Genomic DNA, 25,243 nt, shown 5'->3' with positions numbered 1-25,243 from the left:
TAAAGGGTCTGAATACTAATGTAAATGTCATTTTCAGTTGTTTTTTTATACATTTTCAAAAACGTCTTAAAATCTATTTTTATTATGGGGTACTGTGATGTCATTATGGGGTACTGTGATGTCATTATGGGGTACTGTGCATAGATTGATGAGGGAAAAAAACTATTTAATAAATTTTAGAATAAGGTTGTAATGTAACAAAATGTGGAAAAAGTCTAGGGATTTGTGTACTTTCCGAACACACTGTGTATGTGTAGGTGTATTTGTTTGAGTAAACTGTTGATACATCATGTGTGAATATGCTGAGTAACTGTGTCTGTGTGTTTCTGTGTGTGTGTGTGTAGCAGAGCTTGCATTGGGCTAGACCCTGACAATACAGCTACCTAATACAGAGTGCCAAGAATACAAACACACATCTGCCAACAACCCTAATCGCTTTACACGGCAACCTGATAGTCGCTGCGGAAACACCCTAAAACGGCCTGACGACGGGTTGTCATGACGATCGGCCACGGAGATCAATGGTCGACGTGGAGTGACGTGGGGAGGGGTTGGGTGGTACAGCAAGTGGCGAGTGTGGAGGCTGGATCAGGGAGAAAGATCTCTTAGTGGGCGGCGACGGCTGCTAAGCTAAATGCCCGGGGGTAAATCAATGGACCAATAAGAGAAGAGGTTTAGAAGCGGCTCGAGGGGATGAGGGGACTGTTTCTGTGCTTCTGTGCTGAGCTCAGCAGAAAAACAAAGACACTGTAACACAAATTATGCAAAGAGGAAGATTTAGGAGGAGAGGAAGAGGAGAGGGCTGTGACATTGGGCAGGGAGGGGAGGAGAGAATGAGAGGAGGGGAGAGGATGATAGGAGGGAAGAAGAGGAGAGCAGAGTTGAGGAGAGCAGAGTTGAGGAGAGCAGAGTTGAGGAGAGCAGAGTTGAGGAGAGCAGGAGTTCCAACCTCCTCTACCAATGACCTGTCCCACAGGGGAGAGGGATAGAAGAGAGGGGAGGGAGAAAGGGGAAGAGGAGGAGTTCCAACCTCCTCTACCAATGACCTGTCCCACAGGGGAGAGGGATAGAAGAGAGGGGAGGGAGAAAGGGGAGGAGGAGGAGTTCCAACCTCCTCTACCAATGACCTGTCCCACAGGGGAGAGGGATAGAAGAGAGGGGAGGGAGAAAGGGGAGGAGGAGGAGTTCCAACCTCCTCTACCAATGACCTGTCCCGCAGGGGAGAGGGATAGAAGAGAGGGGAGGGAGAAAGGGGAAGAGGAGGAGTTCCAACCTCCTCTACCAATGACCTGTCCCACAGGGGAGAGGGATAGAAGAGAGGGGGGAGGGAGAAAGGGTCCCAGGAGGAGGAGTTCCAACCTCCTCTACCAATGACCTGTCCCACAGGGGAGAGGGATAGAAGAGAGGGGAGGGAGAAAGGGGAGGAGGAGGAGTTCCAACCTCCTCTACCAATGACCTGTCCCACAGGGGAGAGGGATAGAAGAGAGGGGAGGGAGAAAGGGGAGGAGGAGGAGTTCCAACCTCCTCTACCAATGACCTGTCCCACAGGGGAGAGGGATAGAAGAGAGGGGAGGGAGAAAGGGGAGGAGGAGGAGTTCCAACCTCCTCTACCAATGACCTGTCCCACAGGGGAGAGGGATAGAAGAGAGGGAGGGAGAAAGGGGAGGAGGAGGAGTTCCAACCTCCTCTACCAATGACCTGTCCCACAGGGGAGAGGGATAGAAGAGAGGGGAGGGAGAAAGGGGAGGAGGAGGAGTTCCAACCTCCTCTACCAATGACCTGTCCCACAGGGGAGAGGGATAGAAGAGAGGGGAGGGAGAAAGGGAAGGAGGAGGAGTTCCAACCTCCTCTACCAATGACCTGTCCCACAGGGGAGAGGGATAGAAGAGAGGGGAGGGAGAAAGGGGAGGAGGAGGAGTTCCAACCTCCTCTACCAATGACCTGTCCCACAGGGGAGAGGGATAGAAGAGAGGGGAGGGAGAAAGGGGAGGAGGAGGAGTTCTTCTGCAGCTCTCCAAAGATGAGACTCAATTCCCAAAGCAGCGCCTAAGGGGGAGAGAGGGGAGGGAGAGAGGGAGGGGAGAAAGAGAGGGGAAGGAACAAGGGAGAGAGGGGCGGGAGAGGCGGGAGAGAGAGAGAGGGAGAGATTTCCCTGGTTGGCTCTCTGCTCCACACGACTAATTCTCCAGGGCTAACCTTCAGCACTTCCTCTGGCTATACTGACTGTATGCTACTGTGGCACCCACCCACCCACCTATTCCCTGGTACAAGGACATTCACGTGCATCTCTTCTTATAGACATGAACAAAAACACATACATAAACAACAACAATGCTCCCCTCCCCACAGGCACACCACGACAAGATGGGTAATGAATGACAGAGAATGAACAGTGGAGGAGTTCTAGAGAGGCATGGGGAGAGATGTACAGTACACTATCCTATCTCCAACCCTACTGTACTGAACACTATCCTATCTCCAACCCTACTGTACACTATCCTATCTCCAACCCTACTGTACACTATCCTATCTCCAACCCTACTGTACACTATCCTATCTCCAACCCTACTGTACACTATCCTATCTCCAACCCTACTGTACACTATCCTATCTCCAACCCTACTGTACACTATCCTATCTCCAGCCCTACTGTACTGAACACTATCCTATATCCAACCCTACTGTACTGAACACTATCCTATATCCAGCCCTACTGTACTGAACACTATCCTATCTCCAACCCTACTGTACTGTACACTATCCTATCTCCAACCCTACTGTACACTATCCTATCTCCAACCCTACTGTACACTATCCTATCTCCAACCCTACTGTACACTATCCTATCTCCAACCCTACTGTACACTATCCTATCTCCAACCCTACTGAACACTATCCTATCTCCAACCCTACTGTACACTATCCTATCTCCAACCCTACTGTACACTATCCTATCTCCAACCCTACTGAACACTATCCTATCTCCAACCCTACTGTACACTATCCTATCTCCAGCCCTACTGTACTGAACACTATCCTATATCCAACCCTACTGTACTGAACACTATCCTATCTCCAACCCTACTGTACACTATCCTATCTCCAACCCTACTGTACACTATCCTATCTCCAACCCTACTGTACACTATGCTATCTCCAACCCTACTGTACTGAACACTATCCTATCTCCAGCCCTACTGTACTGAACACTATCCTATCTCCAACCCTACTGTACACTATCCTATCTCCAACCCTACTGTACACTATCCTATCTCCAACCCTACTGTACACTATCCTATCTCCAACCCTACTGTACACTTCTGTAGCTCAGTTGGTAGAGCATGGCGCTTGTAACGCCAGGGTAGTGGGTTCGATTCCCGGGACCACCCATACGTAGAATGTATGCACACATGACTGTAAGTCGCTTTGGATAAAAGCGTCTGCTAAATGGCATATATTATTATTATTTATTATATATAATTATTTATCCTATCTCCAACCCTACTGTACACTATCCTATCTCCAACCCTACTGTACACTATCCTATCTCCAACCCTACTGTACACTATCTTATCTCCAGCCCTACTGTACTGAACACTATCCTATCTCCAGCCCTACTGTACACTATCCTATCTCCAACCCTACTGTACACTATCCTATCTCCAACCCTACTGTACACTATCCTATCTCCAACCCTACTGTACACTATCCTATCTCCAACCCTACTGTACACTATCCTATCTCCAACCCTACTGTACACTATCCTATCTACAACCCTACTGTACTGAACACTATCCTATCTACAACCCTACTGTACTGAACACTATCCTATCTACAACCCTACTGTACACTATCCTATCTACAACCCTACTGTACACTATCCTATCTCCAACCCTACTGTACTGTACACTATCCTATCTCCAACTCTACTGTACTGTACACTATCCTATCTCCAACTCTACTGTACTGTACACTATCCTATCTCCAACCCTACTGTACACTATCCTATCTCCAGCCCTACTGTACACTATCCTATCTCCAGCCCTACTGTACACTATCCCATCTCCAGCCCTACTGTACACTATCCTATCTCCAACCCTACTGTACACTATCCTATCTCCAACCCTACTGTACACTATCCTATCTCCAACCCTACTGTACACTATCCTATATCCAACCCTACTGTACACTATCCTATCTCCAACCCTACTGTACTGAACACTATCCTATCTCCAACCCTACTGTACAGTACACTATCCTATCTCCAACCCTACTGTACTGAACACTATCCTATCTCCAACCCTACTGTACTGAACACTATCCTATCTCCAACCCTACTGTACTGAACACTATCCTATCTACAACCCTACTGTACACTATCCTATCTCCAACCCTACCGTAACGAACACTATCTAACTCCACTGAACACTATCGATCTTCAACTCTACTGAACACCATCTATTTCCAACCCTAGTGTAAAGTACTCTACTGTATGGGCTTTGCTATTGATGGACACACACTGTTAAAATGCATAATTAGAGATATGTGTTGATATGAACAGAACAAGCCAAGATTACACTACCCATACTACTCTATGAGCCAACTTCCAAAATATAACCTTTTCATAGTGTGTGTTTCAATGTCAATATATATCCTATGTTTCCATCCTGCCTCTCCTAATGTACATCCTCCCTCTCTTTCCTACAGTCTCTGTCCTGTAGATGAGCTCCAGTACTGCATCACCACACAGGGGAGCTGCAGAGGGCAGTCTGCCTGAGATGGTGAGACCTCTGTGGGCTGTGGACCCTGGCCCTCTTTCCTGTCGATCTACCTCTGGGTGTCTGACCTGACAGCTGTCTTTAACTGGATTCTATGAAGACTTTGTGCTGTGTGGTGACTGTAGCTGTGTCTATGTTGAGGAGCGGGGCCCGCATGCCGGTATGGGGGAATGGGGGTAGATAGACGGTAAGGGGGAGGAGGGTAGATAGACGGTAAGGGGGAGGGGGTAGATAGAATGCCAGGGGGAGGGGTAGATAGAAGGTAAGGGGAGGGGGTAGATAGAATGTAAGGGGGAGGGGTAGATAGAAGGTAAGGGGAGGGGGTAGATAGAAAGTAAGGGGAGGGGTAGATAGAAGGTAAGGGGGAGGGGGTAGATAGAAGGCAAGGGGGGTAGATAGAAGGTAAGGGGAGGGGGTAGATAGAAGGTAAGGGGATGGGGGTAGATAGAAGGTAAGGGGAGGGGTAGATAGAAGGTAAGGGGGGTAGGGGGGTAGATAGAAGGCACGGGGGAGGGGTAGATAGAAGGTAAGGGGGAGGGGGGTAGATAGAAGGCACGGGGAGGGGGTAGTTAGAAGGTAAGGGGGGAGGGGGTAGATAGAAGGTAAGGGGATGGGGGTAGATAGAAGGTAAGGGGAGGGGGGTAGATAGAAGGTAAGGGGAGGGTGTAGATAGAATTTAAGGGGAGGGGGTAGATAGAAGGTAAGGGGAGGAGTGTAGATAGAAGTTAATGGGGGAGGGGGTAGATAGAAGTTAATGGGAGGGGGGGTAGATAGAAGTTAATGGGAGGGGGTAGATAGAAGGTAAGGGGAGGGGGTAGATAGAAGGTAAGGGGGATGGGGAGGGGGTAGATAGAAGTTAATGGGAGGGGGTAGATAGAAGGGGAGGGGTAGATAGAAGGTAAGGGGGAGGGGTAGATATAAGGTAAGGGGAGGGGGTAGATAGAAGGTAAGGGAGAGGGGTAGATGGAAGGTAAGGGGGTAGATAGAAGGTAAGGGGGTAGATAGAAGGTAAGGGGGTAGATAGAAAGTAAGGGGAGGGGGTAGATAGAAGGTAAGGGGAGGGGATAGATAGAAGGTAAGGGGAGGGGGTAGATAGAAGGTAAGGGGAGGGGGTAGATAGAAAGTAAGGGGAGGGGGTAGATAGAAGGTAAGGGGAGGGGTAGATAGAAAGTAAGGGGAGGGGGTAGATAGAAGGGGGAGGGGTAGATAGAAAGTAAGGGGGAGGGGGTAGATAGAAGGTAGGGGGAGGGGTAGATAGAAAGTAAGGGGGAGGGGGTAGATAGAAGGTAGGGGATGGGGCGTAGATAGAAGGTAGATAGAAGTTACGGGGGGAGGGGGGTAGATAGAAGGTAAGGGGGTAGATAGAAGGTAAAGGGGGGGGTAGGGGGTAGATAGAAGGTAAGGGGAGGAGGTAGATAGAAGGTAAGGGGAGGGGGTAGATATAAGGTAAGGGGGAGGGGTAGATAGAAGGTAAGGGGTAGATAGAAAGTAAGGGGTAGATAGAAGGTAAGTGGGAGGGGGTAGATCGAAGGTAAAGGGGAGGGGGTAGATAGAAGGTAATGGGAGGGGGGTAGATAGAAGTTAATGGGAGGGGGGTAGATAGAAGTTAATGGGAGGGGGGTAGATAGAAGGTAAGGGGAGGGGGTAGATAGAAGGTTAGGGGAGGGGGTAGATAGAAGGTAAGGGGAGGGGGTCGATATAAGGTAAGGGGGAGGGGGTCGATATAGTTAAGGGGAGGGGGGGGGAGGGGTAGATAGAAGGTGGGTAGATAGAAGGTAAGGGGGGTAGATAGAAGGTAAGGGGAGGGGGTAGATAGAAGGTTAGGGGAGGGGGTAGATAGAAGGTAAGGGGAGGGGGTCGATATAAGGTAAGGGGGGGGGTAGGGGTCGATATAAGGTAAGGGGAGGGGGTAGATAGAAGGTGGGTAGATAGAAGGTAAGGGGGTAGATAGAAGGTAAGGGGGATGGGGGTAGATTGAAGGTAAGGGGGAGGGGGTAGATAGAAGATAAGGGGAGGGGGTAGATAGAAGGTAAGGGGAGGGGGAAGATATAAGGTAAGGGGAGGGGGTAGATATAAGGTAAGGGGAGGGGGTAGGGGGTAGATAGAAGGTAAGGGGAGGGGGTAGATAGAAGGGGATGGGGAGGGGGTAGATAGAAGGGGATGGGGAGGGGGTAGATAGAAGGTAACGGGGAGGGGGTAGATAGAAGGGGATGGGGAGGGGGGGTAGATAGAAGGTAAGGGGAGGGGGTAGATAGAAGGTAAGGGGGAGGGGGTAGATAGAAGGTAACGGGGAGGGGGTAGATAGAAGGTAAGGGGAGGGGGTAGATAGAAAGTAAGGGGGAGGGGGTAGATAGAAGGTAACGGGGAGGGGGGGAGGGGGTAGATAGAAGGTAACGGGGAGGGGGATAGATAGAAGGGGATGGGGAGGGGGTAGATAGAAGGTAAGGGGAGGGGGTAGATAGAAGGTAAGGGGGAGGGGGTAGATAGAAGGTAAGGGGAGGGGGTAGATAGAAGGTAAAGGGGAGGGGGTAGATAGAAGGTAAAGGGGAGGGGGTAGATAGAAGGAGGGGGTAGATAGAAGGTAAGGGGGAGGGGGTAGATAGAAGGTAAGGGGGGTTTACCTGGTCCAAGGTAGAGTACCTTGACTTGAGCGTGATGACCTCATCCAGGTGAGCCCTGAACTCTCTCCGTGAGGCCTGGAGAAAGCCACAGGATAGGTCACTCGCCTTCACGCACACCATCAAGCATCACACACCACATACACACACACACACACACACACAGGCACACACACACACACAGGCACGCAGGTAGGAAAGCATGCAAATGTTCTGGTACATTACATTAGAACACATGTATAGTTTTGACCTAACACACACACATACACGCGGGCACACAATCACACGCACAGACACACACACACAGTGAAACAAAAACACACACACCCACCCACAAGCTACCCATGAGACACACACACACACACACACAGATCCAAGCCAGGACTACTGCCCAGACACACATACAGCAATCCATTTTTTTTAAAGAAAATACTTTGCAAAAAAAGTCCACTGACTGAAAAAAAAGCACTACTACGACGATACAGAACCAACAATGGATGAAATAACAACCACATAATAAACTTCTCAAGAGTTTTCACTCCAAACTGGAGCACATTTTGCATGGGGTCTGACAGTGAGTTAGTGTTAATGAGTGGAGGAGAGAGACTTAGTGTTAGTGAGTGGAGGAGAGAGACTTAGTGTTAGTGAGTGGAGGAGAGAGACTTAGTGTTAGTGAGTGGAGGAGAGAGACTTAGTGTTAGTGAGTGGAGGAGAGAGACTTAGTGTTAGTGAGTGGAGGAGAGAGACTGAGTGTTAATGAGTGGAGGAGAGAGACTTAGTGTTAGTGAGTGGAGGAGAGAGACTGAGTGTTAATGAGTGAGTTAGTGTGAGTGAGTTAGTGTTAGTGAGTGAGTTAGTGTTAGAGAGTGAGTTAGTGTTAGTGAGTGAGTTAGTGTTAGTGAGTGAGTGTTAGCGAGTGAGTGAGTGAGTGAGTTAGTGAGTGAGTGAGTGAGTTAGTGAGTGAGTTAGTGTTAGTGAGTGAGTGAGTGAGTTAGTGTTAGTGAGTGAGTGAGTTAGTTAGTGTTAGTGAGTGAGTTAGTGTTAGTGAGTGAAGGATAAGAGCGTCTGCTAAATGACTTAAATGTAAATGTAAATGTAAGGACAGTGATATTGGCTGTGTGTGTGTTGGTGTACTGGTGGATAAAAGGTCTATTTTCTCTCTAGTGCTTGGTGGAATCAACATTGTTTACGCGTCATTTCAACAAATAAATACACTGCTCAAAAATATAAAGGGAACACTAAAATACCACATCCTAGATCTGAATGGATGAAATATTATTATTAAATACTTTTTTCTTTACATAGTTGAATGTGCTGACAACAAAATCACACAAAAATGATCAATGGAAATCATATGTATCAACCCATGGAGGTCTGGAATTGGAGTCACACTCAAAATTAAAGTGGAAAACCACACTACAGGCTGATCCAACTTTGATGTAATGTCCTTAAAACAAGTCCAAATGAGGCTCAGTAGTGTGTGTGGCCTCCACATGCCTGTATGACCTCCCTACAACGCCTGGGCATGCTCCTGATGAGGTGGCGGATGGTCTCCTGAGGGATCTCCTCCCAGACCTGGACTAAAGCATCCGCCAACTACTGGACAGTCTGTGGTGCAACGTGGCGTTGGTGGATGGAGCGAGACATGATGTCCCAGATGTGCTCAATTGGATTCAGGTCTGGGGAACGGGTGGGCCAGTCCATAGCATCAATGACTTCCTCTTGCAGGAACTGCTGACAAAGCCACATGAGGTCTAGCATTGTCTTGCATTAGGAGGAACCCGCACCAGCATATGGTCTCACAATGGGTCTGAGGATCTCATCTCGGTACCTAATGGCAGTCAGGCCACCTCTGGCGAGCACATGGAGGGCTGTGCGCCCCCCCCAAAGAAATGCCACCTGGCAAATGAAAAACGTCCTGCACGGTGTTGGGCTGTAAGCACAACCCCCACCCGTGGACGTCAGGCCCTCATACCACTCTCTTGGAGTCTGTTTCTGACCGTTTGAGCAGACACAAGCACATTTGTGGCCTGCTGGAGGTCATTTTGCAGGGCTCTGGCAGTGATCCTCCTGCTTCTCCTTGCACAAAGGTGGAGCAAGCGGTCCTGCTGCTGGGTTGTTGCCCTCCTACGGTCTCCTCCACATCTCCTGATGTACTGGCCTGTCTCCTGGTAGCGCCTCCATGCTCTGGACACTAGGCTGACAGACACAATAAACCTTCTTGCCACAGCTCGCAGTGATGTGCCATCCTGGATGAGCTGCACTACCTGAGCCACTTGTGTGGGTTGTAGACTCCGTCAATGCTACCATTAGAGTGACCGCCAGCATTCAAAAGTGACCAAAACATCAGCCAGGAAGCATAGGAACTGAGAAGTGGGCTGTGGTCACCACCTGCAGAACCACTCCTTTATCGGGGGTGTCTTGCTGAATGCCTATAATTTCCACCTGTTGTCTATTCCATTTGTACAACAGCATGTGAAATGTATTGTCAATCAGTGTTGCTTCCTAAGTGGACAGTTTGATTACACACAAGTGTGATACACTTGGAGTTACATTGTGTTGGTTAAGTGTTCCCTTTATTTTTTTGAGTATTGTAATAATGTGATGACGTTGAATCAATGTGGAAAACTGATTGGATTTGCAACAAGTCATTAATGTAAGGGGGGTGGCTCAACTTACCGTTTTGGCTCAACTTACCCCACTATCGCCTATTGCATCAGAACCCTTAGTGTCCAGTGTTTCCCTGGCTTTTCTAAATAGTTGCTAAGAGGAAATCTACTGCCAGCGTGGAAGTGTCCTTCCACTGCCCATCTATTGGAGATGGACACCATATTCCATCCCAATTGTAAATCTCCTTACGTAACAGTTAAATCAATACTACAAGAGTGTCAACCACAGGAGAGGTGCCTGTTAGAGATGGAGGTGGACCAAGCCAAGCTCAAAACCAGCTGAGGGGTGGAGCAATGCACTGTGGGTGCAATCAACATCTGACTACCATGATGTTTCAACTCTAACACTGTACTTAAAATCACATGTCAGTAAGAGTGTGTGGATTGGATGGTGCGGTGACGACCCTAAGTGGTTCTGTGTGTGTGTGTGTGTGGGGGGGGGGGATGAGCAAGCATGCCAGGTGAAAGAGGAGGAGGGGGGCCGTGGTCACTGAAGCCATGACAATGCCATGACGACGGTGGCCATGGCGATGCATTAGAAGTCATGCAGGAGTACCTCAGCAATGCTTAGGGTGGATGAACAGGAGGGGAGCCGCGCCTGGTGCCACGAGACAGAAGGAAGAGGAGGAGGAGGAGGAAGAGGAGGAGGGGAGAAGAAAACAGGGTTAACATAGCCAGACAGACAGACAGACTGTGAGACAGACAGTACCCCTGTCCGTCAGGAGGCCCACCACTCTGTGTCTCATGCTGTGTTCATGTGCTATCAGAATGATCAGAAGTAATCAGACACATCCAGACCTGGAGCTTCTGAAGTCCAAAACAATACAAAATGGCCTTCCAAGTGTTACTCGGATAGCGTTGTTGTACTCCGTTTCCCTGTTAGACATTTACCACTTTCCCAGTTCTGAGTAACACATGAACGCAGCATCAGTGTGTCTGTCCCAGGTAAGCCAGCGAAGCCAAGGGTCAAGGGCATTATGACACGTGTGTGTGTGTAAGTGAATGACCCAAGCAAAGCATCAAAACCTTTATTAACTGTGGGAAAGATGCTGTACATAGAAAACATAACACAAACCATCATATTAACACATCATATTAACACCCCCATAACTGTCTAACCCTGTTTGATCTGTAGATGATGGTAACCTGTAGGCCTCAGACCATTCTAACCCTGTTTGATCTGTAGATGATGGTAACCTGTAGGCCCCATAACTGTCTAACCCTGTTTGATCTGTAGATGATGGTAACCTGTAGGCCTCAGACCATTCTAACCCTGTTTGATCTGTAGATGATGGTAACCTGTAGGCCTCATTACCGTCTAACCCCTGTTTGATCTGTAGATTATGGTAACCTGTAGGCCTCAGACCATTCTAACCCTGTTTGATCTGTAGATGATGGTAACCTGTAGGCCCCATAACTGTCTAACCCTGTTTGATCTGTAGATGATGGTAACCCGTAGGCCTCAGACCCTTCTATCCTTATATACTCTGTAGTATAAGCAATGGGAGTGGATGTGATTGACGCCGAGCCAAATAGACCGCTGGGACTCCGAGCCAAACAGACCGCTGGGACTCCGAGCGGGACGCCGAGCCAAACAGACCGCTGGGACGCCGAGCCAAACAGACCTCTGGGACGCCGAGCCAAACAGACCGCTGGGACGCCGAGCGGGACGCCGAGCCAAACAGACCGCTGGGACGCCGAGCCAAACAGACCGCTGAGACTCCGAGCCAAACAGACCGCTGGGACGTCGAGCCAAACAGACCGCTGGGACGCCGAGCCAAACAGACTGCTGGGACGCCGAGCCAAACAGACCGCTGGGACGCCGAGCCAAACAGACCGCTGGGACGTCGAGCCAAACAGACCGCTGGGACGCCGAGCCAAACAGACCGCTGGGACGCCGAGCCAAACAGACCGCTGGGACGCCGAGCCAAACAGACCGCTGGGACGCCGAGCCAAACAGACCGCTGGGACTCCGAGCCAAACAGACCGCTGGGACGCCGAGCCAAACAGACCGCTGGGACTCCGAGCGGGACGCCGAGCCAAACAGACCGCTGGGACGCCGAGCGGGACGCCGAGCCAAACAGACCGCTGGGACGCCGAGCCAAACAGACCGCTGGGACGCCGAGCCAAACAGACCGCTGGGACGCCGAGCCAAACAGACCGCTGGGACTCCGAGCCAAACAGACCGCTGGGACGTCGAGCCAAACAGACCGCTGGGACGCCGAGCCAAACAGACCGCTGGGACGCCGAGCCAAACAGACCGCTGGGACGCAACAGCCAAACAGACCGCTGGGACGCGAGCCAAACAGACCGCTGGGACGCATCTGAGCCAAACAGACCGCAGGGACGCGAGCCAAACAGACCGCAGGGACGCCGAGCCAAACAGACCGCTGGGACTCCGAGCCAAACAGACCGCTGGGACGCCGAGCCAAACAGACCGCTGGGACGCCGAGCCAAACAGACCGCTGGGATTCGGAGCGGGACGCCGAGCCAAACAGACCGCTGGGCCTCAGAGCGGGACGCCGAGCCAAACAGACCGCTGGGCCTCAGAGCGGGACGCCAAGCCAAATAGACCGCTGGGCCTCCGAGCGGGACACCGAGCCAAACAGACCGCTGGGCCTCCGAGCGGGACACCGAGCCAAACAGACCGCTGGGACTCCAATCACCCAGCCGAGCCAAAAGAGAAGCTTTTACTCTCGTCATCACGGCTCACCAACCAAGGACGGACAACACCGTACTATACACATTACATTACATTCAACACTTCATAGGAATTAAATGTTTAATTTACTGAACTGATGGTACCTGCATCTGACTTTTATGTTGCTTTCAAGACAAATAATGAGGTCAAATCATGACATCAGTGATCTTCAGGTCAGAAAGACAGAATTCTAGAAAGATGCCAGAGTTTCCGAGTTGGAATTCCGAGTTGGATTTCCTCAGAGTTCCCAGTTGTCTTGAATGGACTGCAGTCGGAAGTCAGAGATTTACGAGTTCCCAGTTGCTTTCAACATGGCATTACTCTCAGTGGAGGGTTGGAGACAGCAGCGAGTTTGTTTCTGATGGTCCCTGCTCTCTCCTTCCTTTCCTCTGGTGAGACTGACCAGAGACAGGGGACACAGGCTTCTACCTGCTCTCTCCTTCCTTTCCTCTGGTGAGACTGACCAGAGACAGGGGACACAAGCTTTCACCTGCTTTCTCCTTCCTTTCCTCTGGTGAGACTGACCAGAGACAGGGGACACAGTCTTCCACCTGCTCTCTCCTTCCTTTCCTCCGGTGAGACTGACCAGAGAGAGGTGAGACTGACCAGAGAGAGGTGAGACTGACCAGAGAGAGGGGACACAGTCTTCCACCTGCTCTCTCCTTCCTTTCCTCTGGTGAGACTGACCAGAGACAGGGGACACAGGCTTCCACCTGCTCTCTCCTTCCTTTCCTCCGGTGAGACTGACCAGAGAGAGGTGAGACTGACCAGAGAGAGGGGACACAGTCTTCCACCTGCTCTCTCCTTCCTTTCCTCTGGTGAGACTGACCAGAGACAGGGGACACAGGCTTCCACCTGCTCTCTCCTTCCTTTCCTCCGGTGAGACTGACCAGAGACAGGGGACACAGGCTTCCACCTGCTCTCTCCTTCCTTTCCTCTGGTGAGACTGACCAGAGAGAGGTGAGACTGACCAGAGAGAGGGGACACAGTCTTCCACCTGCTCTCTCCTTCCTTTCCTATGGTGAGACTGACCAGAGACAGGGGACACAGGCTTCCACCTGCTCTCTCCTTCCTTTCCTCCAGTGAGACTGACCAGAGAGAGGTGAGACTGACCAGAGAGAGGGGACACAGTCTTCCACCTGCTCTCTCCTTCCTTTCCTCCGGTGAGACTGACCAGAGAGAGGGGACACAGGCTTCCACCTGCTCTCTCCTTCCTTTCCTCCGGTGAGACTGACCAGAGAGAGGAGACAGTCTTCCACCTGCTCTCTCCTTCCTTTCCTCCGGTGAGACTGACCAGAGACAGGGGACACAGGCTTCCACCTGCTCTCTCCTTCCTTTCCTCCGGTGAGACTGACCAGAGAGAGGAGACACAGTCTTCCACCTGCTCTCTCCTTCCTTTCCTCCGGTGAGACTGACCAGAGACAGGAGACACAGGCTTCCACCTGCACTCTCCTTCCTTTCCTCCGGTGAGACTGACCAGAGAGAGGAGACACAGTCTTCCACCTGCTCTCTCCTTCCTTTCCTCCGGTGAGACTGACCAGAGACAGGAGACACAGGCTTCCACCTGCACTCTCCTTCCTTTCCTCCAGTGAGACTGACCAGAGAGAGGAGACACAGTCTTCCACCTGATGGTGCAACTCGAGTCGCACCACATCTGCCTCATGCACAAACTCATGTTGTTCCTACAACCAGAGAAAGTTATATTTTCCTCAATATTAAAATAGATACAATGCTTATAATAATACAAATGCAGGGCTATCCATACACATAGCTACTCATTCATTGCAGCTGCAGAGCGAGCGGAAGTAGGGGGAATCGCCTTTCATGTTTTGTAATAGATTTGAATAAAAACAGTGTTGACAGTGCTAAAATTAACTTAAACATGAACTCACTCTTTAAAACATCAGCTCTTTGCTGTATTCTTGGACAGTCTCTCTGTAGTCTTGGTTTTAATAAATGATGAAATATTACGTAGGCTAGAATGAAACTTTACTGTGGCTGGGGTCGTGAAAGCTCGTAGGCACGGTGATTTGAGCTATCCGATTGGCCAGCAGTAGGAAAACTCAATTTAGCTAGAGTTCTCCAGGTCCACTGGGGAGGAGTTTGTCTTTTTAGACAAATGAAATGGTTGAAAATATGAACACTTCGCTTCCCCGATTCGCAGCGATTCTGAATTAACTGCACCTGCCACCAACAGCAAAAAATAGAAATAAAAGGAGAGCAAGCTTTGATCATTGGCTTTTCTACAGAAATGTTTGGTGATCGACTAGGAATGTCTTGAAGATTGACTGGTTGGTGACCACTGGTCTAATGTGTCTGGGATGATGGAGTTGATGTGTGCCATAACCAGCCTTTCTAGGCTTCATGATTACAGATGTAAGTTCTACAGGACGGTAGTCATTGTGGCAGGAAGCCTCAGAGTTCTTGGGAATAGGAATGATGGTGGTCAGCTTGAGACGTGGGGATTACAGACTGGGACAAGGAAAGGATGAAATTAACCGTAAATATGCCTACAAGCTGTTCTGTGCGCGCTCTGAGAACACTCCGCGGCCATGCGAGCGTTGGCCTGATTCAAAAACCTTACTCACGTCGGTTTCGGAGAGCGAGATCACCCAGTCCTCTGGGTTGGTGGGGGCCCTTATGCACGGCTTGGTGTTGTTTTTTGTCGAAGCATGCATAAAATGCATTGAATTGGTCTGGTAGAGAGGCATCATTGGGCAGGTCACGGCTGGGTCTAACCGGTAATGGACTGTAGCCCTAGCGCCAACCTCAGTGTTAATCCAGGGCTTTTGATTGGGGAAGCAGCAAACCTTAACTGTTGGGGACAACGTCGGCGATGCATTTCTTAACGAAGCAGGTGACAGAGGTGGTTAGCTCGTCGACACCGTCAAAGGAGTCCAGGAACATATCAGTCAGTCCTAGCAAAGCAGTCCTGTAGCAAAGCAGTCCTGTAGCAAAGCAGTCCTGTAGCAAAGCAGTCCTCTAGCAAAGCCTCCGATTCAGAAGACCATTTCTCTACGGAGAGCGTCATGGGTAATTCCGGTTTGAGCTTCTGCTGAGCAACTGAGCTAGAAAGGATCACCGGCATACGCAGACAGTTATAATACCGAACAGACTTATCCACTTTACACAGCCACTGTAGCAACGACCGCAATCATTGGACTACACCCACAACATAGAGAGAGATCTATCCTACAGACACTACTGTATGGACAGTGTATCGCTGTTCAAGGCTACGTAGCAACGACTGTAGTAGAGTGAAGCGCTTTTCAAGGCAACATAGCAACACCTTGTACAGTGAAGTGCTGTTCAAGGCTACGTAGCAATACCCAGTACAGTGAAGTGCAGTTCAAGGCTACGTAGCAACACCCAGTACAGTGAAGCGCTTTTCAAGGCAACACAGCAACACCTAGTACAGTGAGGTGCTGTTCAAGGCTACGTAGAAACACCCAGTACAGTGAAGCGCTGTTCAAGGCTACGTAGCAACACCCAGTACAGTGAAGTGCTGTTCAAGGCTACGTAGCAATACCCAGTACAGTGAAGTGCAGTTCAAGGCAACATAGCAACACCTTGTACAGTGAAGTGCTGTTCAAGGCTACGTAGCAATACCCAGTACAGTGAAGTGCAGTTCAAGGCTACGTAGCAACACCCAGTACAGTGAAGCGCTTTTCAAGGCAACATAGCAACACCTAGTACAGTGAGGTGCTGTTCAAGGCTACGTAGCAACACCCAGTACAGTGAAGCGCTGTTCAAGGCTACGTAGCAACACCCAGTACAGTGAGGTGCTGTTCAAGGCTACGTAGCAACACCCAGTACAGTGAAGTGCTGTTCAAGGCTACGTAGCAACACCCAGTACAGTGTGTTACATACTAGGAAGGACGCTGATCTAGCCTACTATGTCTGATATGTATGGATGTGTGTGGGTGGATGTGTGTGGATGTGTGTGTGATGTGTGTGTGATGTATGTGTGATGTGTGTGGATGTGTGTGTGATGTGTATGGATGTGTGTGTGATGTGTGTGTGATGTGTATGGATGTGTGTGTGATGTGTATGGATGTGTGTGTGATGTGTATGGATGTGTGTGTGATGTGTATGGATGTGTGTGTGATGTGTATGGATGTGTGTGTGATGTGTATGGATGTGTGTGTGATGTGTATGGATGTGTGTGGTGAATGTGTGTGTGAATGTGTGTGTGTGTGTGATGTGTGTGTAATGTGTGTGGGTGTGATGTGTGTGTAATATGTGTGATGTGTGGGTGTGATGTGTGTGTAATATGTGTGATGTGTGTGTGTGATGTGTGTGTGTAATATGTGTGATGTGTGTGTGTAATGTGTGTGTGATGTGTGTGTAATATGTGTGATGTGTGGGTGTATGTAATGTGTGTGATGTGTGGGTGTATGTGTGTGATGTGTGGGTGTATGTGTGTGATGTGTGGGTGTATGTGTGTGATGTGTGGGTGTATGTGTGTGATGTGTGGGTGTATGTGTGTGATGTGTGTGTAATATGTGTGATGTGTGGGTGTATGTGTGTGATGTGTGGGTGTATGTGTGTGATGTGTGGGTGTATGTGTGTGATGTGTGTGTAATACGTGTGATGTGTGGGTGTATGTGTGTGATGTGTGGGTGTATGTGTGTGATGTGTGGGTGTATGTGTGTGATGTGTGGGTGTATGTGTGTGAATACAGAATATTTTTATTTAACCAATAAGAACTCATTCTTATTACAATGACGGCAAAAAGGCTCCTGTGGTGACGGGAGCTGGGATGACAAAAACAACAACAATGTAAGGCAAAACGGACAACACAGACAGAAGACACTGGCCACCGCACAAATACAACAGCAAACAAACAGTGTGTGTGTGTGTGTGTGTGTGTGTGTGTGCAGGCATGTGTATGTGTGTGTGTGAAGTAAAAACAATATGCTTCCTTACATAAGGCAACACAAACTAGTGACATCGGGTGACAACTAGAAACAGCAACATGTCTCAACAACCTGTTCATCTATTTTCCTTCAACCTCCTCCAGGGACACCAGGTCCTGGGGTTGTAGGTTGGCTTGGAGAGAATTCCAAACACCAGGGGTCTGAGTAACAGAAGGACCGTTTTCCATGTTTGGGACTGTTAGCATAAAACAAGATTGAGATCGGAGCTTGAATGTGTTTCCATCTAGAAGAGAAGCAGTTTTCCTGAAATGGCCTTATAAATAAGAATGTAGCAGTGTTTGAGTCCGAGTGATGCTAGTGATGTCCTCCCAACAACACTGTAGAGATCGCATTGGACAATGTACATGTGTGTGTATATGCATGAATGTGTATACAGTGTTATGTGTGTGTTTAAAATTAAAATAAATTACCGGCCTAGGAACAGTGGGTTATTCTGCCTTGTTCAGGGGCAGAATGACAGATTTTTACCTTGTCAGCCCGGGGATTTGATCTTGCAACCATCAGGTTATGAGTCCAACACTCTAACCACTAGGCTACCTGCCTAGTGTGCTAACAGTGTGTGTGCTGTCTGTGCATACAGAATGTATAAGTGTATAAGTGTGTATGTGTGTGTTAACACTGTGTGTGTTGTGTGTGCATACAGAATGTATAATGTATGTTGTGTGTAGGTGTGCATGTGTGAATGTGTGCATGTGCATGTGTGAATGTGTGTGCATGTGCATGTGTAAATGTGTGCGTGTGTGCATGTGTGCGTGTGCATGTGTAAATGTGTGCGTGTGTGCATGTGTGAATGTGTGCGTGTGTGTGCGCTTGCCTGAGCTACACCCTTCTCATGGCCATATCTCTTCTAAGGGGAATGGAGATAGAGGTCAAGGGCTCAAGGCAGTGATTTGTTTATAACAGTTTTCTCAGAGTGATTCACTTTACATATTCCAGTGAAGGAGGAGGAGAGACGTCTTGCCTTGGCTCCAATGGTATACATTTGTATTTATTATGGATCCCCATTAGCTGCTGCCAAGGCAGGAATGAAGGCAGTTAATACCATTTTAAAAACATTACAATACTTTCATTACAGAACTCACGACACACTAAGTGTGTGCCCTCAGGCCCATACCCCACTACCACATATCTACAACACAAAATCCATGTGTACGTGTGTGTCTGTGCCTATGACTGTGTTACTTCACAGTCCCCACTGATAAGGTGTATTTTTTATCTAAATCTGATTCTACAGCTTGCATCAGTTACTTGATGTGGAATAGTGTTCCATGTAGTCATGACTCTATGTAGTACTGTGTGCCTCCCATGGTCTGTTCTGGACTTTGGGATTGTGAAGAGACCTCTGGTGGCATGTCTTGTGGGGTATGCTATGTCTTGTGGGGTGTCAGAGCTATGTGCTAGTTGTTTAAACAGACAGCTTCGGTGCTTTCAACATGTCAATACCCCTCACAAATACAAGCAGTGATGAAGTCAATCTGTCCTCTACTTTGAGCCAGGAGAGATTAACATGCATATTATTAATGTTTGTGCTCTGTGTACATTCAAGGTCCAGCCGTGCTGCCCTGTTCTGAGCCAATTGCAATTTTCCTAAGTCCTTTTTTGTGGCACCTGATCAAACAACTGATCAGGAGTCTAGGTGCGAAACTAGAGTCTGTAGGAGCTGCCTTGTTGGTAGTGCTGTTAAGAAGGCAGAGTAGTGCTTTAATATGGACAGACTTCTCTCCATCTTAGCTACTGTTGTATCAAAATGTTTTGACCATGACAGTTTACAATCCAGGGTTACTCCAAGCAGTTTAGTCACCTCAACTTGCTCAATTTCCACATTATTAATTACAAGATTTAGTTGAGGTTTTGGGTTTAGTGAATGATTTGTCCCAAATACAATGCTTTAAGTTTTTGAAATATTTAGGACTAATAATGTATTCCTTGCTACCCATTCTGAAACTAATTTCAGTTGCTGTAGTAGCGGATGTGTATAGTGTTGAGTCATTCACATACATCGACACACTGACTTTACTCAAAGCACTGACTTAACTCAAAGCACTGACTTTACTCAACTAATATGTTGTTAGTAAAGCTTGAAAAGTAAGGAGCCCAGACAGCTGCCCTGGGGAATTCCTGATTCTACATGGATTATGTTGAAGAGGCTTCCGTTAAAGAACACCCGCTGTGTTCTGTTAGACATGTACGTAAACTCTTAATCCACAATATAGCAGGGGGTGTAAAGCCATAACACATACGTTTTTCCAGCAGCAGACTATGATCAATAATGTCAAAAGCCACACTGAAGTCTAAGAAAACAGCCACCCCAATCGTTTTATCACCAATTTCTCTCAGCCAATCATCAGTCATTTGTGGAAGTGCTGAGCTTGTTGAATGTCCTGCCCTATATGAGTGCTGAAAGTCTGTTGTCAATTTGTTTACAGTAAAATAACATTGAATCTGGTCAAACACTATTTTTTCAAAAACTACTAAGGTTTGGCAACCGGCTGATTGGTCGGCTATTTGAGCCAGTAAAGGGGGCTTTGCTATCCTTAGGTAGCGAAACTCTCCTCCCAGACTCACATTAAGCATCTCCAATCTAATATGAAATCTAGAATTGGCTTCCTGTTTCATAACAAAGCATCCTTCACTCATGCTGTCAAACATACCCTCGTAAAACGGACTGTCCTGCCGATCCTGGACTTCGGCAAATTGGATGTATTCTATCACAGTGCCATCCGTTTTGTCACCAAAGCCCCATATACTACCCACCACTGCGACCTGTATGCTCTCATTGGCTGGCCCTCGCTTCATATTCGTCCCCAAACCCACTGGCTCCAGGTCATTTATAAGTATTTGGTAGGTAAAGCCATGCCTTATCTCAGCTCACTGGTCACCATAGCAGCACAAACCCGTAGCATGCGCTCCAGCAGGTATATTTCACTGGTCATCCCCAAAGCCAACTCCTCCTTTGGTCACCTTTCCTTCCATTTCTCTGCTGCTAATGACTGGAATGAAGCTCACTGAAGCTGGAGACTTATATCTCCCTCACTAACTTTAAGCAGCAGCTTACAGATCATTGCACCTGTACACAGCCCATCTGTAAATAGCCCACCCAACTACCTCATCCCCATATTGTTATTTATTTGCTCCTTTGCACCCCCAGTATCTCTACTTGCACATTCATCTTCTGCACATCTATCACTCCAGTGTTAATGCTAAATTGTAATTATTTTGCCACTATGGCCGATTTATTGCCTTACCTCCCTAATCTTACTACATTAAAACACACTGTATATATATTTTTCTAATGCTTTATTGACTGTACTTTTGTTTATTCCATGTGTAACTGTGTTGTTTGTGGTGCACTGCTTTGCTTTATCTTGGCCAGATTGCAGTTGTAAATGAGAACTTGTTCTCAACTGGCCTACCTGGTTAAATAAAGGTGAAATATATATATTTTTTAAAGCCTGAGGGGACACACTTTCTAATAGGCTTCAAGTGAAAATATGGCAAATAGGAGTGGCAATATCGTCCGCTATTATCCTCAGTAATGTTCCATCCAAGTTGTCAGACCCCGGTGGTTTGCATTTTATTGTTTTCTGTGAGTTTCATTGAAATAAACATGTGGAACTCTACGCACGCTGCGTCTTGGTCCATTTATTCCAGCGTTCGTGACACTTGTTAATGAAAGAAATCATTAAAGTAGTTGGCAATATCAGTCGATTATCTAATGAATGAGCCATCCGATTCAAAGAATGATGGAGCAGAGTTTGCCTTTTTTCCCCAAAATGTAATTGAAGGTGCTCCAAAGCTTTATACTATTATTCTTTGTCATTTATCTTTGTTTCATAGTGTAGTTTCTTCTTTTTATTCAGTTTCATGCTTTCTTAATTTGCAGAATGTTTTGCCAATAGGTTGTGCAGCCAGACTTCCCTCTCAACCATACATTTTTTCAATTCTACATCAATCCACAGGGATTTAACAGTTTTAACAGTCCTTTTCTTAATGGGTGCATGCTTATTAGCAACTGGAATAAGCAACTTCATAAATGTGTCAAGTGCAGCACCTGGTTGCTCCTCATTACACACCACAGACCAGCAAATATTATTTACATCAACATAGGAATCACTACAAAACTTATTGTATGACCTGGGGCGGCAGGGTAGCCTCGTGGCAGGGTAACCGAAAGGTTGCAGGTTCAAATCCCTGAGCTGACAAGGTACAAAATCTGCCGTTCTGCCCCTGAACAGGCAGTTAACCCACTGTTCCTAGGCCGTCATTGAAAATAAAAATTTGTTCTTAACTGACTTGCCTAGTAAAATTAAAATAAAATAAATACACTATGTTAGGCTCAGCATTTGGAACTTTGGTTTTCCTAGATATGGCTACTATATTGTGATCACTCCATCCGATGGATCTGGATACTGCTTTCAAGCACATTTCTGCAGCATTATAAAAGATGTGATCAATACATGTTGAAGATTTCAATCCTGTGCTGTTTTTAACTACCCTGGTGGGTTAACTAATAACCTGAACCAGGTTGCATGCATTGGTTACAGTTTGTAGATTTATCTTGAGTGGGCAGCCTGATGAAAGTCAGTCGATATTTAAATCACTCAGAAAATATACCTCACTGTTGATATTACATACATTATCAAGTCTTTTACACATGTTATCCAGATACGGACTGTTCCACCACTGGCATTTCTGTCTTTTCTGTATATGTTAGAACCTTGTATTGCTACCACTGTATCATCAAATGCTTTGTTTAAGTGAGTTTTAGAGATGAATGTCATCTGTTACTAACAAGTTATGAATTTCATGAACCTGGTTTCCTAAGCTACATATGTTAACGTGGGCTATTTTGAGGACTTTTCTGGGGCACTTGCTTGTTTTCATTGCTTTACTGGGAAGCTTAGCAGAAGTAGATATGATGATGTTATTTATGTTAGTACAGGGTGAGCTGCACAGAGTGGACTTCCTACTAGGGCACACCGCCTCAGTGCTAACAGTATAACTCTGGTTCATAGACACATGATTACTGCATACAATAGCTGTAGGATCAGTAGAGGCATTCAGGCCAGTTAAAGGGACATACATTAGGTTCCTTACATTGTGTCTACTGATGCCCCTGGTGTAATGTACAATTGGTAAAGCATAATGATGACTCAGCGGCACAATGGTAGGGATTAACTGAGCTGGACTTGGGTCATTGATAAGTCATTGTCTCAACACAACCTTATAATGCTGTGAAAGGATCCAGGAACTCAAATGATTTGGGTGGATCCCATCCTCCTTATAAAACATGTTCTGTTTCCAAAAGGTATCGACGTTGTCAACAAAAGTTACACCCAATGAGCTGCAATAATCACGTGGCCAGAATCCTGCGGCAGGTCGCTGTCTTCGGCTTCCACGGCTTGTGACATGCGACCATCGTTGGTTGCCGTGCTCCTTCGACTCCAATATCAGGGGGGTCCCCGAGTGGCAGTGCATCCCAGTGCCAGAGGCATCAATACAGACCCTGGTTCGATTCCAGGCTGTATCACAACCGGCCGTCCCATAGGGTGGCGCATCGTCCGGGTTTGGGTTTGGCTGGAGTAGGCCGTCATTGTAAATAAGAATTTGTTTTTTAAAATAACATAAAATTGATCAGAAATACAGTGTAGACATTGTTAATGTTGTAAATGACTATTATAGCTGGAAACGACAGATTTCTTATGGAATATCTACAGAGGCCCTTTACCAGCAAACATCACTCGATGCAATGGCATGTTGTGTTAGCTAATCCAAGTTTAGAATTGTAAAATTGATAATTGATCATTCGAAAACCCTTTTGCAATTATGTTAGCACAGCTGAAATCTGTTGTTCTGATTAAAGAAGCAATACAACTGTCCTTCTTTGGACTATTTGAGTATCTGGAGCATCAACATTTGTGGGTTCGAATACAGGCTCAAAATGGCCAGAAACAAATACCTTTCTTCTGAAACTCAGTCTTTTCTTGTTTTGAGAAATGAAGGCTATTCCATGTGAGAAATTGTCAAGAAACCATAGGTCTCGTACAACGCTGTGTACTACTCCCTTCACAGAACAGCGCAAACTGGCTCTAACCAGAATAGAAAGAGGAGTGGGAGGCCCCGGTGCACAACTGAGCAAGAAGACAAGTATATTAGAGTGTCTAGCTTGAGAAACAGACGCCTCATAAGTTCTCAACTGGCAGCTTCATCAAATAGTACCCGCAAAACACCAGTCTCAACATCAACAGTGAAGAGGCGACTCCGGGATGCTGGCCTCCTAGGCGAGACAGAGACAGAGAGTGAGAGAGAGGGTGAGCGAGAAAGAGGGTGAGCGAGTGAGAGACATATATATAGAGAGAAAAAGAGAACAGTGACACAGGGTTTGAAAAAGAAAGAAAGAGACAGAGAGACAGAAGAAGAGATAGCCAGAGATCAGGGTCAAACAGACCCCGCCTCCACACACACACACACACACACACACACACACACACACACACACACACACACACACACACACACACACACACACACACACACACACACACACACACACACACACACACACACACACACACACACACACACACACACACACACACACACACGCTTCATTAATCCAAACTCAACCACTATGTAGCTGCACTACATGCTCACTAGAGTGGAAGGGTTCAACTACACCAGCATCACAGTCAGAGTGTGTGTGTGTTACTCTGTGCCTGTGAGAAAGGATGTGTAGTGTTTGCAGATCTGAGTGCTGGTTTGACTGCATATGTTTTTTTCACTATGTTTGTATGTGTGGAGTTTGTGATTGAGCAGTGCGTGCCTGGTAGCAGTGTGTGCCTGGCAGCAGTGTGTGCCTGGCAGCAGTGTGTGCCTGGCAGCAGTGTGTGCCTGGCAGCAGTGTGCCTGGTAGCAGTGTGTGCCTGGTAGTAGTGTGTGCCTGGCAGCAGTGTGCCTGGTAGCAGTGTGTGCCTGGCAGCAGTGTGTGCCTGGTAGCAGTGTGTGCCTGGTAGCAGTGTGCCTGGTAGCAGTGTGCCTGGTAGCAGTGTGTGCCTTGTAGCAGTGTGTGCCTGGTAGCAGTGTGTGCCTGGTAGCAGTGTGTGCCTGGTAGCAGTGTGTGCCTGGCAGTTGTGTGTGCCTGGTAGCATGGGGGTGCCTGGTAGCAGTGTGTGCCTTGTAGCAGTGCGTGCCTGGTAGCAGTGTGTGCCTGGTAGTAGTGTGCCTGGTAGCAGTGAGACAGTCTGTGTGTGTCGGTCTGTGTTCATTTTCATGTCGTGTTATTTGTGTGTGCATGCGTGCATTAAAAGTTTGTGTGTGTGTGTGTCTGCTCCTGGGCTCCAGACAGACAGCTTTGGACATTGGAGCCGTGCGTCTGGGTGCCTCTCTCTTTGGTGTGTGTGTGTGTGTGTGTGTGTGTGTGTGTGTGTGTGTGTGTGTGTGTGTGTGTGTGTGTGTGTGTGTGTGTGTGTGTGTGTGTGTGTGTGTGTGTGTGTGTGTGTGTGTGTGTCTGGTCTGGAGGCAGAGCAGCAGAGGGTAT

At 47.8% G+C, this 25,243-nt stretch overlaps 1 protein-coding gene across 7 annotated transcripts in view; it reads right to left on the bottom strand.

Annotated features, from left to right (window-relative positions):
- The window catches only part of LOC123995380 (gephyrin-like), a 179,064-nt gene that overhangs the window by 40,351 nt on the left and 113,470 nt on the right, over positions 1 to 25,243 (bottom strand). For 3 of the 7 annotated variants that reach the window (XM_046298937.1, XM_046298940.1, XM_046298938.1), the window contains exons 9-10: positions 10,622 to 10,663; positions 7,400 to 7,474 (exon numbers count right to left, since the gene is read on the bottom strand). The exons of 2 other annotated variants lie outside the window; for them this stretch is intronic. In XM_046298937.1, the coding sequence (XP_046154893.1) occupies positions 7,400 to 7,474; positions 10,622 to 10,663 (117 nt within the window). The remainder of the gene's footprint in view (positions 1 to 7,399; positions 7,475 to 10,621; positions 10,664 to 25,243) is intronic. 2 more of the 7 variants (XM_046298939.1, XM_046298941.1) reach the window with 1 other exon arrangement.

Source organism: Oncorhynchus gorbuscha, linkage group LG14 (assembly GCF_021184085.1).
Source record: "Oncorhynchus gorbuscha isolate QuinsamMale2020 ecotype Even-year linkage group LG14, OgorEven_v1.0, whole genome shotgun sequence".
Classification (NCBI taxonomy): domain Eukaryota; kingdom Metazoa; phylum Chordata; class Actinopteri; order Salmoniformes; family Salmonidae; genus Oncorhynchus; species Oncorhynchus gorbuscha.
The sequence above is the reverse complement of the archived record's forward strand: the minus strand, read 5'-3'. Positions and strand labels throughout refer to the sequence as shown.